We start from the raw sequence: 21,490 nt of genomic DNA on the forward strand, positions 1-21,490 counted from the left end.
AGCCAACAAGCTGGCCAAAGAGGTGCGTGCTGTGATTGCCTTTTTTCCATTCTGTCGTCTCCATTTGTTGACCAAGTTTTGTGAGAAGTGAAGTGTACATAGATGATAGATCTTGGTAGGTATATATATGTATATAGATATGGTTATATAGGTGTATGTGTATGCATGTGTATATAAATGTAGCTGAAGATTTTAATATATGTTATAGGAATACTCGTATAGGCATGACTCTATATTATATTGTGGCTACTATTATTTATATATATGAAGGAATATATAGACAAGGTTATATAAATATGTAGTAATACAAACATAGATATAGGAGTAGCTATAATATATAGCTCAATGTATGTGTTATGCCGATTCCATATCATGTGCGCTTTTTAAAATATCTTTGATTGTTGTAAGTTCTCTCGACTAGTTACAGCTATCACCTGCTATACACACACACACACACACACACACCTTCCCTCTGTTGCAACACGGCGCTAGACTACTGTTAGCTTCTACTTTTGCTTTATACGCAGACCATTTCTAGCTTTTAATGGCTTTTAATTGTGCAAGTGGCGAAGGGCCACTGTGACAGAGCCTAAACAAAAGTAATTTCACACTCGTTGATTTTCGCGCAAACAATTTTTCTTTGCACAGACAGAGGGACAGCTAAAGCACTGAACTTCACTCGCTGACACGCGCCCTCTCTCTTAATATATATAGATAGAGATATATATATTTTTTATATATATATTTTTTTTGTTGTTTTTGCTGTCAGATATTTATTAGCCACAATTTGGCAGACCTCAAATTGGCAGCTCTCTCAACCGGTGTGTGTGTGTGTGTGTGTGTGTGACGCGTAACGCGAAATCGTAAAACGAAAATTTATTATTTATGTCAACTCTTTTGTGCTATTTGCACTGTCAGGCCAGGCCAGGCCAGGCCAGCCAACCTGGCAGCCTGGCAACCTGGCCCCCACCTGGAGGTCAGCTGTGAGCTCTGCTCTGCCAACTCGCTGCAAGCTAAAGCCAAATTATGCGAGGTACAAATTCTGGTTCGCTTTTCTTTTTGGATGCCAAAGCGCATTTGTCACAATTAAGCGAAGAGACTTGCAAATTATGAGAACTGCGCGTAAAATAATAAAATATCCTTTTGCCAGAGCCATTGCCAGAGCCACAGTTCAGGCGCAGGAGCCGCTGTAGCTGCGCGGAGGCTGAGACTGAGGTCCTTGCACGTTGACGTCGACGTCGACATGGCGCGCCTGGGACATCAGCCGATCCCCGATGGCACCTGAGCTGTAGCGCTCAATGGGGGCTCTCGATTTTTTGCTGGCATTGTTTTTCGACTGAACTGCAATCAGTGCAGATGGGTATATGGGTTTTGCGATAATCTATAGAGCATGGAGATGGTAATATGTGGTTGCTATATATATAGATATATCTTAACTACGAAAGTTGATGTAGGTTATATGAGTTTCCCTATGGATTTTTAATTGAAGAACTATATAAGCTACACACTTCTAATGGGATAAAAGTATTTTCTTGTTTTCATGAACATATAGAGCATATATATAGCTTTCGGATCATATCTGCTTACTTTGATCTATTGATTATAACCACTGCTGAAACCTTCATCTTGACTTAGGTTAGAGATCTTTATTTTGTATTGTTCACTTTGCAATTCATCCATTTTCTAAATATATCATATCATCATGATCAAATCATCAAAGATTTTGGAGCACAGGTCGAGGAATAAAGGAGTTAAATCTATAAATTATTGTGCGTAACTTCTATGATAGTATATACATATTACAAATATTTTCTTTCTCGGATATATCACCTCCATTGTTTACGAAAAGGAAAATTCTTGAGCCATCGCTCCATTTGAACTAAAAGTTCGCCTTCTGACTTGCTGCAGAGCATCTACCAGTCGCGCAGACCCGCCTAGAACAGTTACTTGGTTATTTTTTGGCAGCCGCAGCTATAGCTGTAGCCACGCCACGCCCCAGACCAAGCGCCCCTGGGCAGTCAGTCTATTATATGGGGGCTGTAGCCGTCAGTGGATTTTTTGAGCGTTTGCCATGAAATATGCAAAGCGCAGTTAAAAACTTTTTATTTGTATTAATCAAACAGACTTTTTACGCGGCTTCACTCGGCTTTCACAGTTTTTGACATTTTGTGGCACAACAATGGCAGCGACTGCATAATAAAATATATATACAACCGATTCATTATACACTACATATATATATAACATATTTATATATGTATATTTACGACAATTATCGCTTTGGGGCATTTTAAAGCCAAACTCAAGGCAACTTTCACATGACAAATTAGTTGAGCAATAAAACTTGAGTGTGCTATCAAACTAAACTAAAAATATCGCCATCAATTACAAAGGCTCTCTCTCTCTCTCTCTCTCTCGCTATCCCTCTCTCTTTCGCTCTGCATGTGCTTGGCTGCTGCCAACGTGCGGCATATAAAAAGGTCATAAACAACGCGAACGACAACAACTTGAACTACGTCTAGGACTACATTGACAACACATTTGCCAAAAAGGGGGCTGAACTACATCATCGTGAGGCCCCACGCACTGTCCTGTCTATGCCACCCGTTCTACACCCCAACCTCTGCCAGCTTTCATCCTTGCAGCCCCTTTGCCATTTGCAATTTGGCAACACTTTTTCGGTTACGCGGCTGTGGGCAAACGTTGAGCACTTTATATAAATTCTACAATACTTTTCTTTCTTTTCTCTACGTTTCTTTTTTTTTTTATGACCCTTAAGAGTGCATTCTACATGTACTCTAAATAAATATATATACATGGAGAGTGTATATACACATATATATCTGTTTATATATCGGCTTTTGATATATTCGTTTAGTTCTTCGAGTGCGCGACGCTTTATTACACATTTTTGCTAAATTACACTTTGGCCGCTAGTTTATTGCGAATAGCCCATTTGTAAGAGCAGCAACAAAGCTGTTGTTGATGCTATTGAGATACCCTGGATATGCGTGGCTGTGGGCGGGTGTGATGGAATTGCATTCTAGAGGCGTAAACAGTTTGTAACTTTGATAAATGGAAACTGTTAGAGAAAGCGCAACGAAAATGAGTTTATATATGGGAAGAGAACAAACAGTATAATAGGAAAATAGTATTACAGGAAAGATGGGAGTTCTATTTGTCAAAAGGGAAAACTGAGAGACAGGGAGAAACTAAGACGAAAGAGGGAAAGCATTTATACTGAGAAATAAGCAGAAATAGAAATAAAATAAAGAGTACAGAAATCAAAATACAGTGAAAAGAAAAGAGAAAGAGAGAGACATGAAGTAGAAATAAAAATTAATATAAAGAAAGAAAGAAATTTAAAAATTAATAAAAAAAGAAATAAGTAGGATAAAAAAAAAAAACAACTAAAGAGAAATCAGAAAATATCCAATCTATGAATTGGAGTCAGTTAGTCAGAGAGAGAGATAGAAGAGTATCGATCTATATATTGAGATATCAAAGAAAATAAACTTCTGGATTACAGACTATCTGCTAGTTGAGCAGCTGCCAGGTTAAGTGGCTAACATATTGACTTGTTATTATTATAGTTGCGTGGCATTTTAATAAGCCAAAAGCTGAACTGGAAGTAAACCTCAAATCGATTCCGAGTTTTACAAGTTGCAAGCGTCATTAAGTGCGCGTAATTATTCAATGACTGCCAAAGAGAGCGACAGAGAGATAGAGAGAGTTAGAGAGCAGTTTAAAAGGAGAGACACGCATTTGGCTAGAATGCATTTTCCATAAAAAAAGCAGAAGGAAACGTCAGCAGCAACAGCAGGCGGCAGACATATGCCAAAAGTTATTCCAGTGATAAATGATTTGGTAGAGTTGCTAAGACGTAAAGACCTGCACTCCTGAAGACCTGGGGCATTATTAAGTTGACATTTAAAATTCTATAAATCATCAAGATTTACATTTTTGTCGCATTTAGCTGCACCTGTTGGCCAGCTGAAGAGGTAGGAGGTAGGAGCGCCAGCTTGACTATATACCAAATTATGTGTATATATTTACATTATGCAACAGGATTGTGACTTTTGATAGACGTACTTACACTTTCGATGCATTTGCTACGATTCATTCGTTCATTTTGTTCTGTGTCTGTTTTCTTTTCTATTTTCCAGATGGCGAACCTATCAAACTGCCCGACAATTTGGAGAGCCTGCCAAGAGCCGACAGTTTCCCATCGCAGCGACATCGTTGGAATACAAATGAGGTCAGTTTAACATACATGAACATAGGATATATATCTATAGACACAATACTACATATAGTCTCTGTGTGTATTTGTGCCTCGATTTGCATTTGATTGCACATAAAAAATGTCGAAACTGAAAGCAGAAAAACAACAGCAACAACAACAAAAACAACTTGACTCGCACTTGACAGGCAGGATGAGCCTGCCAGTCCTGCTGGCTGGACACTTTGACAGCGCTAAGGGACACGCTTCCTTTGACTATTTTTTCGTGTTAGAGATTAATAAGACACGCCTCGACCTGATGTGGACAGCTCTGCCTGCTTGGTTTATTAGGAATAGTCGCGAATTTTTTTTTTTCTTTTTCTGTTTATGCGCCAGAAAACTATAATACAAATAGAAATTGTTTGGCGTGCCAGGATTCGCGAGGCGGTTCCATGGCATTTGTCCCCTGGCCAGCGCACGTACGCGCCAAAGTTTCGTTTCAGCTCTTTGTGTTTACAATAAAACTTTTTCGCTTAAAAAAGCCGAACAGTCGCCCAGGCTATGGCCATGGCTGTTGCTCTGTTTTACTTGTGAATTAAACGCAACCGCAAATATTCATTTGGACAGTTGTAAAGTTTTTGCAACAGAGTGAGAGAGGGGGAGAGGGAGTGGGAGGGAGACAGCGGAATTGGGCAGCAGCATTCGGTAAGCGACAATTTACATACTCGCGCGACAAGCTGACTAAATTAAAAATCAAGTAAAACAACGAGAGGCTAAATTTAAGCAGAGGATAAACAAGACTTGAATACTCTAAAAAGGAAGAAGAGAGAAGATCAATGAGCATAGGAGGTCGAAAGTGAAGAGAGAAGATCATTGAAGAGAGAAGATGAATAATTAAAAAAAGAGAAATACGTTTTAAATCAACTAAGAAAAGAGAAAATACTGCTAGACTAGAGCATAGGAGAAAAAAGTATAGAGAATAGCGAATAGAATAGAGAAGGAACCATATGGAATGAGACGATAAGATTAGGAATCAAATTAAGAAAAGAACGGACAAGAAAGAAAGAGAATCGATCAACGTGTAGAGAAAGAATAAACAAGACAACCATAAAGATCAAAACTTTAGAAAAGAGCAGTACAGAATTTACCTTATAGAGCTACACTCTTCACATGCAGGGTATTTAAGTAGCATATCTTACCCACTCTCTCATTATAAAGTACAGGCAGATTTTTATCTACTGAGGCATAATCAGAGTATAAAGCAGACTGTGCCACAGTTTATTAATATAAAGTTTCGCAAGGGGAAGCGCGGGGCTGTGTGGCCTATGGTTGTCGCACTCCCCACACTATAAACCCTGTCCAGCAGCCACTTCCGCCTCCTCCTCCTCCTCCTCCTCCTTCGCCTGCTGTACTGCATCAGCATGCAAAAATTACAAAATGTAACCGTGTACGAAGCATAAATAAAATTACGTACGCTTATTTTAGTCTGCTTACAGGGCGAGCAGGGTCAGGGGCGTAGCAGGAGGAGCTTTGAGTGGGGTTTTTAAGGTGGTTTTCGGCATTGGGTCTGACCATTAAATGGCTTCGCTTGGGCTTTTGGCTTTAACCACACGGTTTTAATTTGGCGCCGAGGCTCGCAACTCGGCCATAAAGCAGCCGTGCAATGTAATACCAACTTCTGGTCAAATATATGGCACATGCCACGCCCCACTGAAAGGCGCCTCTGAGCAGAATCAAGAAACTTAAATGGCTAATAAGGCGCAAACTTCATTTTGGCTAATAATAAGCAGAGCTGTAAGTAAATAGCAAAGTCTAATTGTTTTGTGTGTGCTGCAAGTGCCACGAGTTGTGGCAGGAGGCGTGCGTGGCAAGAGGCGGGGCATGTGTGCGTGTGTGCAGCAAATGCGCTGAGGTGCGCATAAATATTTAATGCGCATTTCGCGCAGCTACTCGAACTCGAACGTATGTGCCTAGAATTCATCATAAAACCAACAACAGCAAAAATGAGAGAGAGTTGCCCGTGGCAAGCAGCTTGTGGCTGTGGCAGAGCTTTGGGGCATGCATAAATAAGCAAAGGAGCCAATGCCAAAGTCAAAGGCAATTTGGACCAAAATGCAAACGTTTGCCACTTGACAAACACGCGCCTGTGATTTCTCAGCTCTCAACCTACTCGAGCTAGCAGCGCCCCATTCGTTTAGTACACTGAGAGAAAGAGGCCATGAGTTGTGGAAATTGTACGTGTATTGGAAGTGTATTTCCGTCCTGGGAGCTCTAGATGATTATTTGTTATTATTTATAACAAAATTATTAATAATATTATTTAAGGTTGATTTCTGTTTACTATAGCGCATCAAACTTTTGTTGACTAGTGTAATTTATTAAGAAGTTTTCTCTATTAGTCGCTATATTCATTCCTTTAGCTTTATCTATATCTAGTTTCAAAAACTTTTCATACACATTCCTAGTCATCGTTTCGCTCCACTTCCCCTTGCTTTTCTCCCAGTGTAGCTGCTGTGCATACAATTTTTATGACACTCGCAAATGCTGCGATTTCTGACATATGAAATTGTTGCTGCACATCGTCAATGGGCTATGTATGAGGACTATAAGGACTATGGACTACGGGCATACGAAATACGGCATGTGGAGGCATGCGAAGGCATGGACTACGGGCGTCGCCAGCTGTGCGCGCGCGAGCTGAGAGCTCAGAACTGAGAGTTTTTTTTTTTTTTTTGGCCAGTTGTTGACGGCGCAGATGAATGGGTTCTTCGTCTTTGAATGGGCATGAATGTGAGTGTATGGGAGTGTATGGGAGTGTATGGGAGTGTAGTGTGTGTGTGTGAGTGTATGGCTACTTTACATTATTCATGCAACGTCAAGGCTGGCAAAACAAATTGATAACTTTATCGGCAAAACATGCAATGAAATGCCAAATGGGCAAAAGCTCAGCAAACACACAGAGTTGCCACCCAGACCCAACTCGTTTTCGTTTGGCTCTTTGTGTGATTTGCATTTGAATGTTTTACTGTACTTGAGAGCAGCTAACTTCACATTCTTCTTCATTTCTCGAATAGACATCGCATGCTGTCACATTTCTTACGCATATTTCACTTTTTACTTCCACTTCATATTCCACGCCTATTCTATTGGCAATTGACAATTTGCAACGCGACAGAGTTGCCACCCCATTCTCTTACACTCTCCCTTTCTATCTAAATCTCTCTCCACTCTTGCTGCCTCTCTCATTCCAATTACTAAACAGTCTCATAGTCAACTGCCTTTATAGATCCCTCACTCCTTAGCTTAATTTCATCACTCTTGACTGTCATATTTCTCACTCTCTCTCTCTCTCTATCTGTTTCTTTCTTTCTATGGAGTGTTTATCAACGCTTTTTACCTCTCTCCCTCTTTTCCTTTAATTCTTCACTCACTTCTCTCACACTCTCTTTCACACACCCATTCCACTCACTCTGCTGTTCATGCCCAGGTGTCAAGTGGCGACACCTGTAAATTGTGGTCACACTTGGGCATCCTGTGGCTTCCTGCCTTTAGCTTTGGGTGTTGCTGTTGCTGCTGCTGCGGTCAAATGAAATTTCTAAAATGTTTTCCTTTGTTTTATGCGCAACAAACCGAAAGCAGCAAAAAGGGACAAGGGGCAAGGGAAAAGAGAAACGGAAACTTTTGCCGGACAATGGGGCAGGAAATGCCGCGAGTGCTTTGGCTAGCTAAAAATTTTCCAGTAACTCGGAAATTGTTAGCACGTTCACTTAACTTGGTTAACATTCATTTGCACAGTTTATAGAAGTTCTCATTGCCGTTGCTGCTGTTGTTCTTGTTGTTGTGCTTTAAAAATCGGTAAACACACGTGACTTGCTGATTAGGCAAACTGAAGGACGCTCCCGCTGAGGGGGAGGGGAGTAGAAAAACAAATGAGACGAAGACGGAATACTCTATAAGATAATGGGTCAGTGGACAGCTCAAGTGGCTTTGTGGGAGTCTTTAAATAAAATATCAAAAGTGATTTGAAGGAAAAGTTAACAAAATCTTATATTTGGTTAAGTTGGCCGTCATATCTAGTATATAATATATATAATAGTTCATATATATTCATAAAAACCTTTATTAGTATATTTATAATCGCACTTCTTTAAACATATTTAATCACTTTTTCAACAAATATTTGTTTGCAATTGTTGTTGTTGCCAAAATATTTCAGGAAATCGCAGCGATTCTTATCAGCTTTGATAAGCACAGCGAATGGCAATCAAAAGAAGTCAAAACAAGGTGAGTCATGCTGAATGTTGGCCCAGATTTGTGTGAAACGCAATATCTTCAAATCTCTTATTAATTCCCTCTTCTCTCTCTCTCTCTCTTTTTCCTTTTCTCCCTGACAGACCCAAGAGCGGCTCTCTGCTGCTCTATTCGAGAAAGAAAGTGCGCTACAGACGCGATGGCTACTGCTGGAAGAAGCGCAAGGATGGGAAGACAACCCGCGAGGATCACATGAAACTTAAAGTACAAGGCACTGAGGTAGGCTATTATATGATGGGCTAACTCTTATCTATTACTGGGAATCACTGAGATCTTTGGGCTTACACTGTAAATTGCAACTAGAAATACTGATTAAAAGGAATAGATATATAAAATTAACATTAAAATCAGTTCAGATCACAAACCAAAATCATTGCAAACAAAAATCCGCGTAGACCTAAGTTTGTAGTTTATTAGCATCGCTTCGATTTGAGAGGTTTTTCCTAGTGACATTTTGTTTATCAAAAACTCCCATTGACGCCTGCTGGGCAATTAGTCAATTAGCCAAAAAGTCTTAAAAACTGGACAAGACTTTGTCCGGGAACCCATAAAAGTGACTAGATAAAAAAAAAGACAAATAAACGGAAGGCGAAGCTTAGGTTTAACTGCCTTAACTGCTTGAGGGTTGTTAGTAACACTTTTTTTCTTCATTCGCTGTGAATTATGATTTTCCGGCGGAAATATAAGTATAACAGTTTCATTTCTTTTTTTTTCTTTTTCTTTCTATTGTCCTTACCCTTGTACTGGGCGTTTGTTTGTCTGCTAATGAAATAAGCTTTGGCTAGGGTTAAGCGTATTTTGTCTGACTGGGAGCTCAGAACTCTTCATATGTTTAGCTGTATATATAAATGTATATAGAAGAAGAGGAAAAAACTGTTGGCAATTTCACGCCAATTTTTTCTTGTTTGTTTTAATTTTTATTTTAATACCGCTTGCAGTTGGCGAAGGTTTTTTTGCCGAAGACAAGTAGCTGCCGCGAGATTTATGCACTTGGCAAACACACAGCAGGGGTTTTCCTTTTAGGTCTGTCCGTCCGTCCGGCTGTCCGTCTGTCCGTCTGTCTGCTTACACGATAACTAATATTTATAAACGTGGAACACTTCTGCAAATATAGCAAAGAGACAGAAAAGAAGTCAGCGGCATATCGTTCAAAGACGACGGCCAACAAAATTTATCAGCGCCAAATAGCAAAAGAAACTGCGCAGAAAACAAAAACAAGAACAAGCATAAAGGAAGTAGAAGATGAGAAGGAAGCAGTAGCAGCAGCAGCAGCAGCAGCAGTAGATAATGTTGTAGAAGTCACACAAAAAAGGGTTTGATTTTTGGCACTTGACTTTTGGCTTTTGCCTTCGGCTAGAGTCTACACTGGCGCCCCCTAGCGTGGGCGTTGGGTAATTTAATTTGAGTTGCGTCTTTTTTATGTCTTCCAATTAAATCAAGGCGCTGCGTGTAGCTCTGGCTATATAAATCAATATATAAATCTATATCACTGTCTCTATCTTTCTATCTCTATCTCTACATTTTTATGCTCTTGTTTGTGTTTCTTTTTTGTTTTTGGCTAAATTGTTTTCCCAATCGCTCCACAGTGCATCTATGGTTGTTACGTACACTCGGCCATATTGCCCACATTTCATCGCAGATGTTACTGGCTATTGCAGGTAGGTAAGACAGCTTGGTTGTGGGACACACTTACTAAGCTGAACTACTTTATCTTTGTGACAACAAAAAACAGAATCCGGACATTGTTTTGGTGCATTATCTGAATGTGCCGTATCCGGATGATAATAAAATGGCTGTCATTGCGCCGAGCATAACGCTCTGGGGCGATAAGAAGGAGTGGACAAAGGAGGAGCTGGTTAGCCAACTAAAGCCTATGCGTGAGTATAACAGTTGTAGAAGTTGAGGTCTATACTGTAAAGAATTTCCGTTGTATGCAGTGTCCACAGTTAATTCAGATGAAGATTCTGATTCCGGCAATGATATTGAAATATCGGTAAGTGTAAAATTGTATATAACAGTTTGTATAACATTTATATAACAGTTTGTACAACAGTTTGTTAAAAAGCTATAAAAAAAAACGCAATACTTTTATAATAATCGGTAAAATAGGTCGTATAACAACTATTTAGCCTTTTATACTGGCTGTACCTAGCAACTGTTTTTATTGTCTTCGTTACACTGTATAACAGTTCCTCAAATACAATTCTCTCCCACAGACGGCCGAAACAGTAGAGTCCATTGTATGCCAGCTGATGGAGAAGCAACGCCTCTCGCGGCAAGCCGCGTTGGTTAAGCAACTCGATTGCGGCTGCGGCGATGCCAACTGTGCGGATGGCAAGACCTGCACGCATCCCGTTATGCGACGCACGGGCGGCATATTGAAGAGCGTCTCAGAGAAGCGGCCCAATGACGCCTACAGCACAGCCAACGGCACACCCAACGTTGTGGTGGCCAGCAAGGTGAGTGGAGCGCAGCAGCAGGAAATGGGGACTTGGGGTTTAAGATTCTGTTTGCTTTGCAGCTGTATTCACGTTGGTCGGAGCGACACAGGCAGCGCGATGCGACGTTGCATTTGGACAATCCGCACGCACAGTTCCACAATGCCACGCAGCAGCTGCCGCAAGAGTCGGCGATCAAATTTCAAATCATTCCCCAGCAGCAACAACAACAGCAGCAGCAGCAGGCCAATCACAACGAAGGCAGCTATCAGCAGCAATATCGTGGCGCCAATCAGATGCTGGCCACAAGAAACAATCTGATAATACAACAGCAGCAGCAGCAGCAACAGCAACAACAACATCAACAACAACAATATCAACAGCAGCAACAGCATCTGAACTTGCAGCGCTTCGTAGCTAGTCACAATCAAAGCAATCAAAGTCATAATCAACTCAACAGCAACAACAACAACAACAGCAATACTAGCAACAGCTCAGCACATTTAAATCATCGCCTGCAAATTGCCAATACAACAATAACGGCAACAACAAGGGAGGCGGCAGCAGCAGCAGCAGCTGTAGCTGCAACAACAACAGCAGCAAATGTCATGGATACGGAACTAATTGAAAACCAAAGCCAACAGCAGCAGCAGCAGTTGACCGCAAATAGCAACAAACTGAGCCACAATACAAATAACAGCAGCAATAAGCAATTAACAGTAGCAGCAGCAACAGCTACAACAACAACAACAGCAGCAGAAGCAGCAGCAACAGCTCACACAAACAACGAATTAAATGTCATAAACAACAGCAGCAATAACTTTATATACAATCAACAGCAGCAAGCCAACACTCAACAGCAGCAACATTATTATAAATTGCAACAGACACCAACCCCCAACAGCAGCTGCAGCAGCAGCGGCAGCAGCAATCAACCCCCAGTTGAGGCCATGTGTATGTCACCTGAGCATCACAGCAGCAATAGCAACAGTAGCAACAACAACAACCATCAACTTGGAGCAACAGCAGCAACGTCTTCCGCTGGCAATACTCCTTCCACATCAGCAACATCATCCACCTCGAGTTCCTTACAGTCGATTATCGATGGCAATCAGCAGCAACAAATTACAACGACAACAGCAACAACAACAACAACAGTAGGAGGAGCAGCAGCAACAGCAACAACAACTTGTGATAATTTAATGAGCGCCAATGCGCACGCTGAGGTAAGTTTTGACCGCAAATCATCTGCATTTATGCCTATTTATGCTGATTAAATTTAACTGACAGCTGGAGTTGGGCGGCGGCAGCAGCAACAGCAGCGAGCAACAGCAGCAGCAGCAACAGCAACAGCAACAGCAGCAGGCGTCTAGCAACTATAGCGTCAACAATCAGGCAACTGATGCCCAAATTCTTAATGGTTGTGCCAACTACAGTGCTTCCAGTGACAACAGCAGCCAAATTAGTGACAGCAACAACAACAGCAGCAGTCGCAGTCGCAGCAGCAGCAACAGCAACAACAGCAACGACGATGAGCCCCAAGCAGAGTCAATGAGTTTCTTCAATGAGACATTGGATCTATCACATGAGGATATACAACGCACGCTCATTGCCAATATGCCCTACAGCAACAACAGCAGCAATCCAACAGCAGCAGCAGTAGCAGCAGCAGAGGACCCAGCGACAGCAGCAGCAGCTAGCAGCAACAACAACGAAACAGCTCAACAGCAATCAGATGAACGCGAAGACGAGGATGCGGCTGATGTATTTGCCAATTTGGATGCCTTTGATATGCTAGTTGAGTTTCCCGAACTGGATCTGGATGATAAGCAGGCATTGAATAATACAGCCGTCGAGCAGGTGCATCATCAGGCCGGTGGCTCCTACCTAGCCACGCCCCAGCCCACAAGCACGCAGCGAAAGTTGCTCAACATTTGTGACTTTAGTCCGGAATGGTCCTACACAGAGGGCGGGGTCAAGGTGCTCGTAGCAGGTCCTTGGACAAGTGATGGAGGCTGCTACACGGTGCTCTTCGATGCACAGCCTGTGCCCACGGTGCTCGTGCAGGAGGGCGTCTTGCGCTGCTACTGTCCGGCACATGAGGCAGGTTTGGTTACCTTGCAGGTGGCATGTGATGGATTCTTGGTCTCCAATGCGGCGATGTTTGAGTACAAGTTGTCGCTGCTGGCGGATGCGCCATTCGATGCCAGCAGCTCCAATGACTGCCTGTACAAGTTCACGCTGCTGAACCGTTTGTCTACCATCGATGAGAAACTGCAGCTGAAGCTGGAGAATGAGCTCACAGTAAGTGCACCGACTCCTTGCCTATGAAATAGAATGTCCTCTCTCTCAACTATGATCCTTCCCTTTGCAGTTCGATCGGACTTCCCTTTTTCTTGAGCCCAACTTTGAGGAGAAGCTGGTGCTCTATTGCCATCGGCTCACGAAGCACGCTTGGAGCACGCCCAGCACTGGCGCCAATTGGAGCGTTGGCCTGCGTGGCATGACCCTGCTTCATCTGGCCGCCGCCTTGGGCTATGCCAAGCTGGTGGGCGCCATGCTCAACTGGCGCGCAGAGAATCCACATATCATACTGGAAACGGAGCTCGACGCACTTAGCCAGGATGTGCATGGCTTTACGCCCTTGGCTTGGGCCTGTGTTCGTGGACATTTGGAGTGCACTCTGCTGCTCTACAAGTGGAATCATAATGCGTTAAAGATCAAGACGCAGGCCCAGCAAACGCCGCTCGATTTGGCCAGCTTGAAGGGCCACAAGCAGCTGCTGCAGCAGCTGTGCCGGCTTGAAAAGGAACGCTGCCGCAAGCCACAGCCACGCGGCGGACTGGCCAATCTCTCCATGAATCTGGCCGTCGAAGCGGCCACTGAGGAGTCCAATTATAGCGTCTACGAGATGGAGCTGCAGCGCAGACATGACGGAGTCTTCCTACGACCTGTGGCGCTTCATAGGTAAATTTGGAAACCTGAGTAGAGTTTATGCAGTTGGGTTGATTTTATACGTGGGCATGCAAGGCCAAAGGATTCGAAGAATGATTTTCAAGCAGATATATCTAAATATAGACAGTTTTGAATAGCTTTCACTAGTATATACGAACACCTAAAATTCTTATCCGTTTTGATAGAATATGTAAATCTTCTCAAAATAGTTTATAGTGGCTTTACGCTCACTTCTGCTGTCATTGTTATACCATAAACCCATTGAAAAATGGGAATTCAGGGCAGTAGGAGTCCTGTCAGATCCCATAATATATATATCTCTGTTCCTGATCAGCAACAGCTCCTGGGTTGATGTAGTCCTTCTAGTCGGTATGTCCCTCAGTTTATAAGATCAAGAAAATTCTCTGCTTTAAATTCTGATTGCTCCACAAAATATATTTCTATTTTCTTCCAGCAATCAAAGTCCGCCAAATAACAGTAGTCGCTACTCGAAGCGCTCTTCCATAGATAGTGGCATCAACATGGATATGCGCAGCAAATCTGGAAAGCCATTAGCTAGAATGCACGGGTAAGCTACATCCAGCTATACTATACCATATATCTAAACCATAAACATTTCTGATTTTTAGTAACTATGAGACACATGACAACTATGCTCTGGGCGTGGACTCCCCTTTGGACTCGCTGAGCGGCAACAATTGTTCCGGTCTGCTATCGCCGATGCGTAAAATGGATTTCGCTCTATGTAAGTTGAGGGCCGACAATCGAGAGTTTAATACTCTCTATTAGATAAACTCTTTACTGTGTGTACGATTGTATATGAATGCTATAAAAATCAAAATTCTAAACACCAGGCGAGGTATCCACGGGCGAATCGAGTCCCATACACGACAAAGACATCGATTGCGATGACAATTCGACGAGCGTGACTGACACAACCTTAAATAATGAGCTCAACGATGCGGTCGTAGGTTAGTCTGAGGAAGCTGTCTCTCTCTCTCTTTCTCTCTCTATGCTAACCACTTAACGTAATGTCGTAATAATGTAACGTAACAATCCAAAGGGGAAAGAAGCGCTGGCCATCATCAAATCTAATATGCATTTTGTGTATAGCTCGCTCGCTCGCTCTATCTCTATATCTGTCTCTCTTACACTCTTATATATATACATATATATTTCTCGCTGTCTGTCTCTCAATGTTGTTGTTGTTGGTTGCTGTTGCTAATTGTTGTTGTTGCATACATACATATATAGAAAAATACATAGACACACACTCACACACACACATAGCTAGCTCTGAGCTCTCAGCCTCTTAATATCCAAAATTAATTTATATAAATGTATCGGATGATGTTCTTGATGTTTGTTCTAGCCATGAATATGCAAATGAGTGTATTCATAGAACAGCTTATGGTTTCGATGTAAATACTCTATGAGTGTCTCACACACACAGACACTAATATAACTATATATATACGTTCGGCATATGTATTTGTATTTGATTAGAACTAATCTTAAATGTGTGTTTTTGTCGATGTATAACACTAACACTAAAACTAATATTAAGACTATTACTAACACTGACACTAATACACATACACACATATACATACTCACACACACACATATAAACACGCTGTATATTTATACTCAAAATGTGTTCATTCTGTAAATATTAAGTGCGTGTGCGTCTGACTATTGGAAAACTAACACATGCAAACATATAAACGTGCTCATCAGCGAGGGTGGCTTGAAGAATTACAAATTTCTTAGAATGTGAAAACAAAATCCAACCAAATGAAATCATGCGCATCAATTCAAGTAATCTGACCATCTTTATGGGAACTTTATATAGTTTCAACTGTCAAATTCTCAAGCTGCCCTCGTGAAACTAACTCTGGTGCTTGTCGATGTATATTTAAACAGAAAAACAGCATTATATGTAGAGTCGTTAATTGAACTGTGTAAAGCGTAGTAAATCGAACCCAAAGTATAGCTCAATTCATTTTATGTGGCCTACTTTCAGGGGATTCGGATGCAAAAGTTTTGACGCTAGCGGAACATATTATAGCAGCCATGCCAGATAGGATCAAGGTGAGTGAGATATGGTATATATATATGTATATTCTATATGCTAATGTATACCCTTCTCTGGCAGAACGAAGCACATGAAATGATGGTCTTGGGGAGTCCCTTGACGGAGCCCCTCACCTCAGAGTCGTCGGCTCTGACAGATAGCTTTATGGATCCGCTGCTTGATTCGTTGCCCAATACGCATTTCGATAGCGATTTTAGTTTCGATTTCCATGATCACAGCTATCGATATCATGATGTGAGCACACCTTGCTCTAGTCTGAGTCCCGCCAGTTCTGGTCCTTTGCAATCGCCGGCTAGCTATTCCATACTCGGCACAGATCCTTCGGTCAGCTCACCTAGTCCGCCTCCTTCAACAAAACAATTGACGGAGTTCCTGCACGCTTCCAGCATATCGCAATATCCCTTCGAGGCAGACTTCTCGAAGCTAACGCTCACAGACACGGAGCAGCGTGAGCTCTACGAGGCAGCCAAGTGCATACAGAAGGCATATCGGTCGTACAAGGGCCGCCAGAAGATGGAGGAGCAGAATAAGGAGCGTACCGCTGCAATCGTTATACAAAACTATTATCGTCGCTATAAGCAATACGCTTACTACAGACAGATGACCAATGCAGCTCTAGTCATACAGCACGGCTATCGGTCGTATCGACGCAATAAGCGCTTCAAGAAGTCCCAACTGGGCACTGGCAGCGAACAGGGCAGCGTGAGCAGCAATTCCCAATGCCTGTCCAGCTTTTACGATCACTACAAACAGGATCAGCAGCAACAGCAGGAGCTCAGTTCACAGCCCAGCACGCCCAAGGAGACGAGTCCTTCGGGTCCCTTGAAGTGAGTGAAAGTTTCATTTGCGAAATCATATTTTTTTTTTTTTTGTAGTATACTCATAAAGCTTCGATACATTTAAAACTGTACCTATATATATATATCGAATACAGATTATTATCTATAATCATATCTAATCTGTATCCTTACACAGGCGTACATACTCGCAGTCGACACAAAATCAGGCGGCCAGAAAAATACAACAGTTCATGAGACAATCACGCATCAAGTAAGTTCTTATACCCTATAACCATATCCCTATTTATACCTAAGCTCTATAGATAAATAAGTAAAGATTTGGGTACTCAAAATTTAATGATATATAAACATCTTGCACGCTAGCATTTGGGATAGCAACTTGACGACTTTGGTAAGATGTTAATGGGATAGCATCGATTAAGTTATTGCATTTATAATTTTCTATTTTTCGATAGCAAAAAAAAAAAAACCATTTACAAATTTTTATGTATTATTCGATTTCTAAAAGAAAATAAATATTCGATACTTTTAGTTTATCTATTTTTATTTAGTTCATTATTTATATATATGATTTACCTAATTGAATCTTTATTATATGAATTCTAATGTACTTCATTTACTGATCTATATAGACTACAGAGAGAGCGAGCCGAAAAAGAGAAGCTGGTGCACCAACGCAGGGCGGAATACCTTCAAAACTTGCAGTATCAAGGGCAACAGGAAATGGCAGTATGCCATAGTGAGAATAGGTATCTTCTAACTCGATATCAATTACAAATGTATATATATTTTATCTTACAGCAACAATAACATCAACAATCTGCAACATATGCAATCCAATCAATGAGAGAGAAGCGAAAAGAGAAGCAAAAAAATATATATGGAATAAAAACTATGTTCAATAAGAATTTATTAATAGCTTTAACAACTGAGTGAAACTTTCTACTTTCATAATTGTTTATTAAGACACGCAGCACCTCTTGTAGTGGAATTTTTCGTTTTTGACTTGATAATACTTATATATATATACCTATATATATATATAAATTATGTATGTAATAGCAAGATCTGCACTTTTATTCATTTGCATAACGAATTTTAATATATACACATATAAAACGATTGATTTTCTGAAACTTTGTAAAACGTAGTTTTAGTATTTTATAAAACAACAACAAAAGCAACAAAAAATCTTCGCAAAAGAGATATATAGAGAGCTCTACTTTTCCATTTGTCAACTCAAAAGAACTTATTAACGAAGCCTTCGAAAAACTTTTTAACTCCAAGTGTAGCAAAAGAAATTTAGTCTTAAATACTTTAAAACCAAATAATAGAAATCAATATAAAACATAGATATAATTCTAAATATATACATAATATATGCTCTATGCCTAGTAGTTACATTTGTATATATATCTAATTAGGTCTAATTCGAAACCCTAAACAAGAACTTTAAACTATTTTATTGTAATTGTATTTAAATTTTGAGCTCTGCTTGTTTCTAAAACAGCGTGTAATAATATCTAAAAGCATTGATTCTCGATTTTAATCATATATATGTATGAAAATATCTAGCTATATATAGTATTATATATTATACTTAAAGCTCAGCTCGAAAGTCCAAATGTTGTTGTTGATTTCTAAAATCGATAGAGCAAAAACAAAATATCACGTTAAACATTTTTTCATTTTCTTTTTCTAATTTGTAACTGTACTTTAAGATTAGGTATGCGCTATATATATATTTGTTTAACGCAAGTACTTAAATCCAAGTCTGTCAACTTTATGTGACTTTTGTAGTCTAGCAATAAAAAATTAATTATAAAATAATACAAAAATAATATCCTATGCATGTAATCGATAAATCGTACTATATACATATATATAAATAACTGTTCAATCTTTAACCGATAACATTAGGGAAGGTCGATTTTCGCTATTCAAAACTAAATGTAACAATACAAGAATTTTTGTAAATTATTTTTGTCCGTCCACATTGTTAGCTTTCATAAACAAAAAGATATATACATATATATATACAGTAATATACAGTATATATATTACTGTATATATACAAATGTTTTCTGAGCAAAACTCGTGAAACTTGACATACATACAATTTATATAGACATACCTCCAGCACGCCTCAGAAAAATGAAAAAGTAAACATTGAAAGAAATCTTGTCAAATATATAATATTAAGAATTGATAGACACACACAGCCACACATACATACACATACACACTTCAATTTCTACGACATGTGCAGAAAGAACTCATTGCATTTGGGCTGTGAGTTAATCTATATATATATATCTACTCTATCTATCCCTAGACATATTTGTTGCGGGCTTGCAGCTAGAGCCAATTCTATAGATCGATTACCAATTGTTAACTATATTGAAACTTACCAAAAAACAACTTCATTTTCCGCACCTACTCTTAAAACTTTTCAATTGCATTTCTTTCAATATATATACTAAATATATATAACTGAACTACTTTATGTACTTAAACGAAACTAATCTGAAATGAAGACTAATTAAAGATTTTCTCTACTTAATGACTTATAAAAGTATATATAATAATAAAATGAATTGCAATCAATTTTTAGAGCTAGAAATAAAAAACTATCTAAAGCTCTTTTGTTATGTTGTTGAAATGTAAAAAAAAAAAAAAAATAAGTAAATAATTAAGAACCTTTGCAATATTTGCACATATATCTATATATAAATCTAATACAACTACTACTACTACTACATACACACAAAACAAACACACACACATACACACTCTGTACTAAACTCTAGTAAAAAAAAAAAAAAGAAAAACTTAAAGTACCTTAAGCCAATTGGCACTAAAAACTTAAAACTAATAAAAATCAATTTAATTTTAATTATGAAAAAATTGAAATGAAAAAAAAATATATATATAAAAATCTATCCCCTAGCAATTTTAATAAGTCTATGCTAAAAAAATTATATATATATTAAAATCATAAAAAAATGTCCTAAATGCTAGTTTCATAGTATCCACATTACCAAAAACTAAAAAAATAAAAAAACTGTTATATTGTAAAACGAAAACTCTTAACTCTTAAAAGAAAAATCTAAACTAAACTAAACAACACCAATTGTTGATATTCGATTAAACATTTTTATACTTGCAACTTTAATCTAGCTAAAATTGTTTTTGGTATTCACATATCTGTTGAGAATAAATTGGAGGATTGAATTCTTATAGCTAGACTATATCCCTAAGAACTTTCAAAAAGTCTTTAAGAAAAAGCAAAATGATAATATAACTTTAATTGAAACACCAACTAAATTTATGTTTGCTTTATTCTATATATATATTCTAAATTTCGCACCAGAGTATGTAGAATTCTAAAAAATAAACAAAAGTCAAGAAGAAGCAGCAATTGTTAACAGAAACAAGAACAAATGAAAACAAAAAACTCTTATGTCACATATTAAAGTATATATATATATATACATCTACCTTATGAAATATTCAACATCATATGTTACATATATATATATATATATATATATATATATATATATATATATATATATATATATATATATATATATATATATATATATATATATATATATATATATATATGTAACATTTTACAAGCATAATTAAACGTGAATTCGAAAAGAAAAATAATTGTATAATTGCTATATGCTAATATATATATATAAACTATATATATAAAACGACTTTCCAGTTTATGTAAAATTGTAATTAAATTCAATAAAGTTTAATTCAACACTTTAGTTGAACTGAATTATAGAGAATTTACTTTTTGCAAAGGGAATACGATGATAAGGAGAGTAAGTTAAGGGAGTGCTCGAAAAACTGAACCAAACTGTACTATGAGTAAATGTATTCTCTTACTCATATTCATGAAGGCAGAATCCTATGCTCTTAGACACACACGCTCACACATACAAACACCCACTCTAGACTCTTATGGTATAATAGTCTTCTAAACAGATATTCTTATACTCACATACATATCTTTAAGGACAGTCAGCGACACCACCAACAAGATCAAGCACCGTTTACACATTTTTAATGGGCTCAATGCATAAAAAGTGAACTTATCAACGTCATGTGTTTCCTGTCACACCTCCCATTAAGAGCCTAGGCCCTAAGATACCCTTTTCCTAATTCTTGATAGCTTAATAAAACCAATTAGTGAACAATTTGTCTGGCGCCGTTAACCCTTGGCCTATCGCCAGGGTGAAAGTCAGCAGACGAGTTAAAAGAAAAACCTTGCAACATGTTGTCGATAAGAGCTAGATTTTTACCTGCCGTCGGCTGCAGCTGTTGCTAGAGTGTTTCTTCCACTACTCCACCTTTCCTCAGTTCAATTAACACCTGAGCATGTTTGAGCCTCTTTTTTCGTATCTGTTGGCTGCATTGTTGCCTAATTACGTAGACAATGCCAAATGCCAAATCCATTCGCAACGTCTTGTTAATATAAATCTGCTTGCCTGTAATTGGATGCTGTTTGTGCATTATATTGGACTGACGCCCAAAGCCTTCCTGTCTTGGCTCAATTTACACCTGTTTTAATGCCAATCGCTGTTTAGCCTAATTTATTTCAAATACAAACAACATATCAAATGTTCTCTCGCTTCAGTTCTAT

At 39.1% G+C, this 21,490-nt stretch overlaps 1 protein-coding gene and 1 long non-coding RNA gene across 14 annotated transcripts in view; one reads left to right on the forward strand and one right to left on the reverse strand.

Moving 5' to 3' along the window:
• Camta (Calmodulin-binding transcription activator) overlaps positions 1-19,655 on the forward strand; it is a 46,647-nt gene extending 26,992 nt beyond the window's left edge. For 5 of the 12 annotated variants that reach the window (XM_089471962.1, XM_089471960.1, XM_089471959.1 and 2 more), the window contains 18 exons: positions 4,167-4,258; positions 8,439-8,506; positions 8,617-8,752; positions 10,120-10,191; positions 10,266-10,410; positions 10,471-10,526; positions 10,750-10,992; positions 11,055-12,197; positions 12,262-13,275; positions 13,346-13,938; positions 14,381-14,494; positions 14,556-14,671; positions 14,781-14,897; positions 15,953-16,020; positions 16,085-16,851; positions 17,000-17,074; positions 17,457-17,563; positions 17,626-19,655. In XM_089471962.1, coding sequence (XP_089328088.1) covers positions 4,167-4,258; positions 8,439-8,506; positions 8,617-8,752; positions 10,120-10,191; positions 10,266-10,410; positions 10,471-10,526; positions 10,750-10,992; positions 11,055-12,197; positions 12,262-13,275; positions 13,346-13,938; positions 14,381-14,494; positions 14,556-14,671; positions 14,781-14,897; positions 15,953-16,020; positions 16,085-16,851; positions 17,000-17,074; positions 17,457-17,563; positions 17,626-17,729 — 5,030 coding nt within the window. In that variant the 3' untranslated portion in view covers positions 17,730-19,655. Of the gene's footprint in view, positions 1-87; positions 116-4,166; positions 4,259-8,438; positions 8,507-8,616; positions 8,753-10,119; positions 10,192-10,265; positions 10,411-10,470; positions 10,527-10,749; positions 10,993-11,054; positions 12,198-12,261; positions 13,276-13,345; positions 13,939-14,380; positions 14,495-14,555; positions 14,672-14,780; positions 14,898-15,952; positions 16,021-16,084; positions 16,852-16,999; positions 17,075-17,187; positions 17,216-17,456; positions 17,574-17,625 lie in introns of those variants that run through there. The other 7 variants (XM_089471964.1, XM_089471970.1, XM_089471963.1 and 4 more) reach the window with 6 other exon arrangements.
• LOC149268364 (uncharacterized) overlaps positions 1-21,490 on the reverse strand; it is a 117,241-nt gene that overhangs the window by 13,476 nt on the left and 82,275 nt on the right. Inside the window, exon 1 of one of the 2 annotated variants that reach the window (XR_016270623.1) lies at positions 21,150-21,476. The exons of the other annotated variant lie outside the window; for it this stretch is intronic. This is a non-coding gene — a long non-coding RNA (uncharacterized LOC149268364). Of the gene's footprint in view, positions 1-21,149; positions 21,477-21,490 lie in introns of those variants that run through there. 2 annotated transcript variants of the gene reach the window in all.

The sequence above is a fragment of the Drosophila arizonae genome, chromosome 5 (genome assembly GCF_054131065.1).
Source record: "Drosophila arizonae isolate 15081-1271.41 chromosome 5, UAZ_ARI_1.0, whole genome shotgun sequence".
In the NCBI taxonomy this organism is placed as follows: Eukaryota; Metazoa; Arthropoda; class Insecta; order Diptera; family Drosophilidae; genus Drosophila; species Drosophila arizonae.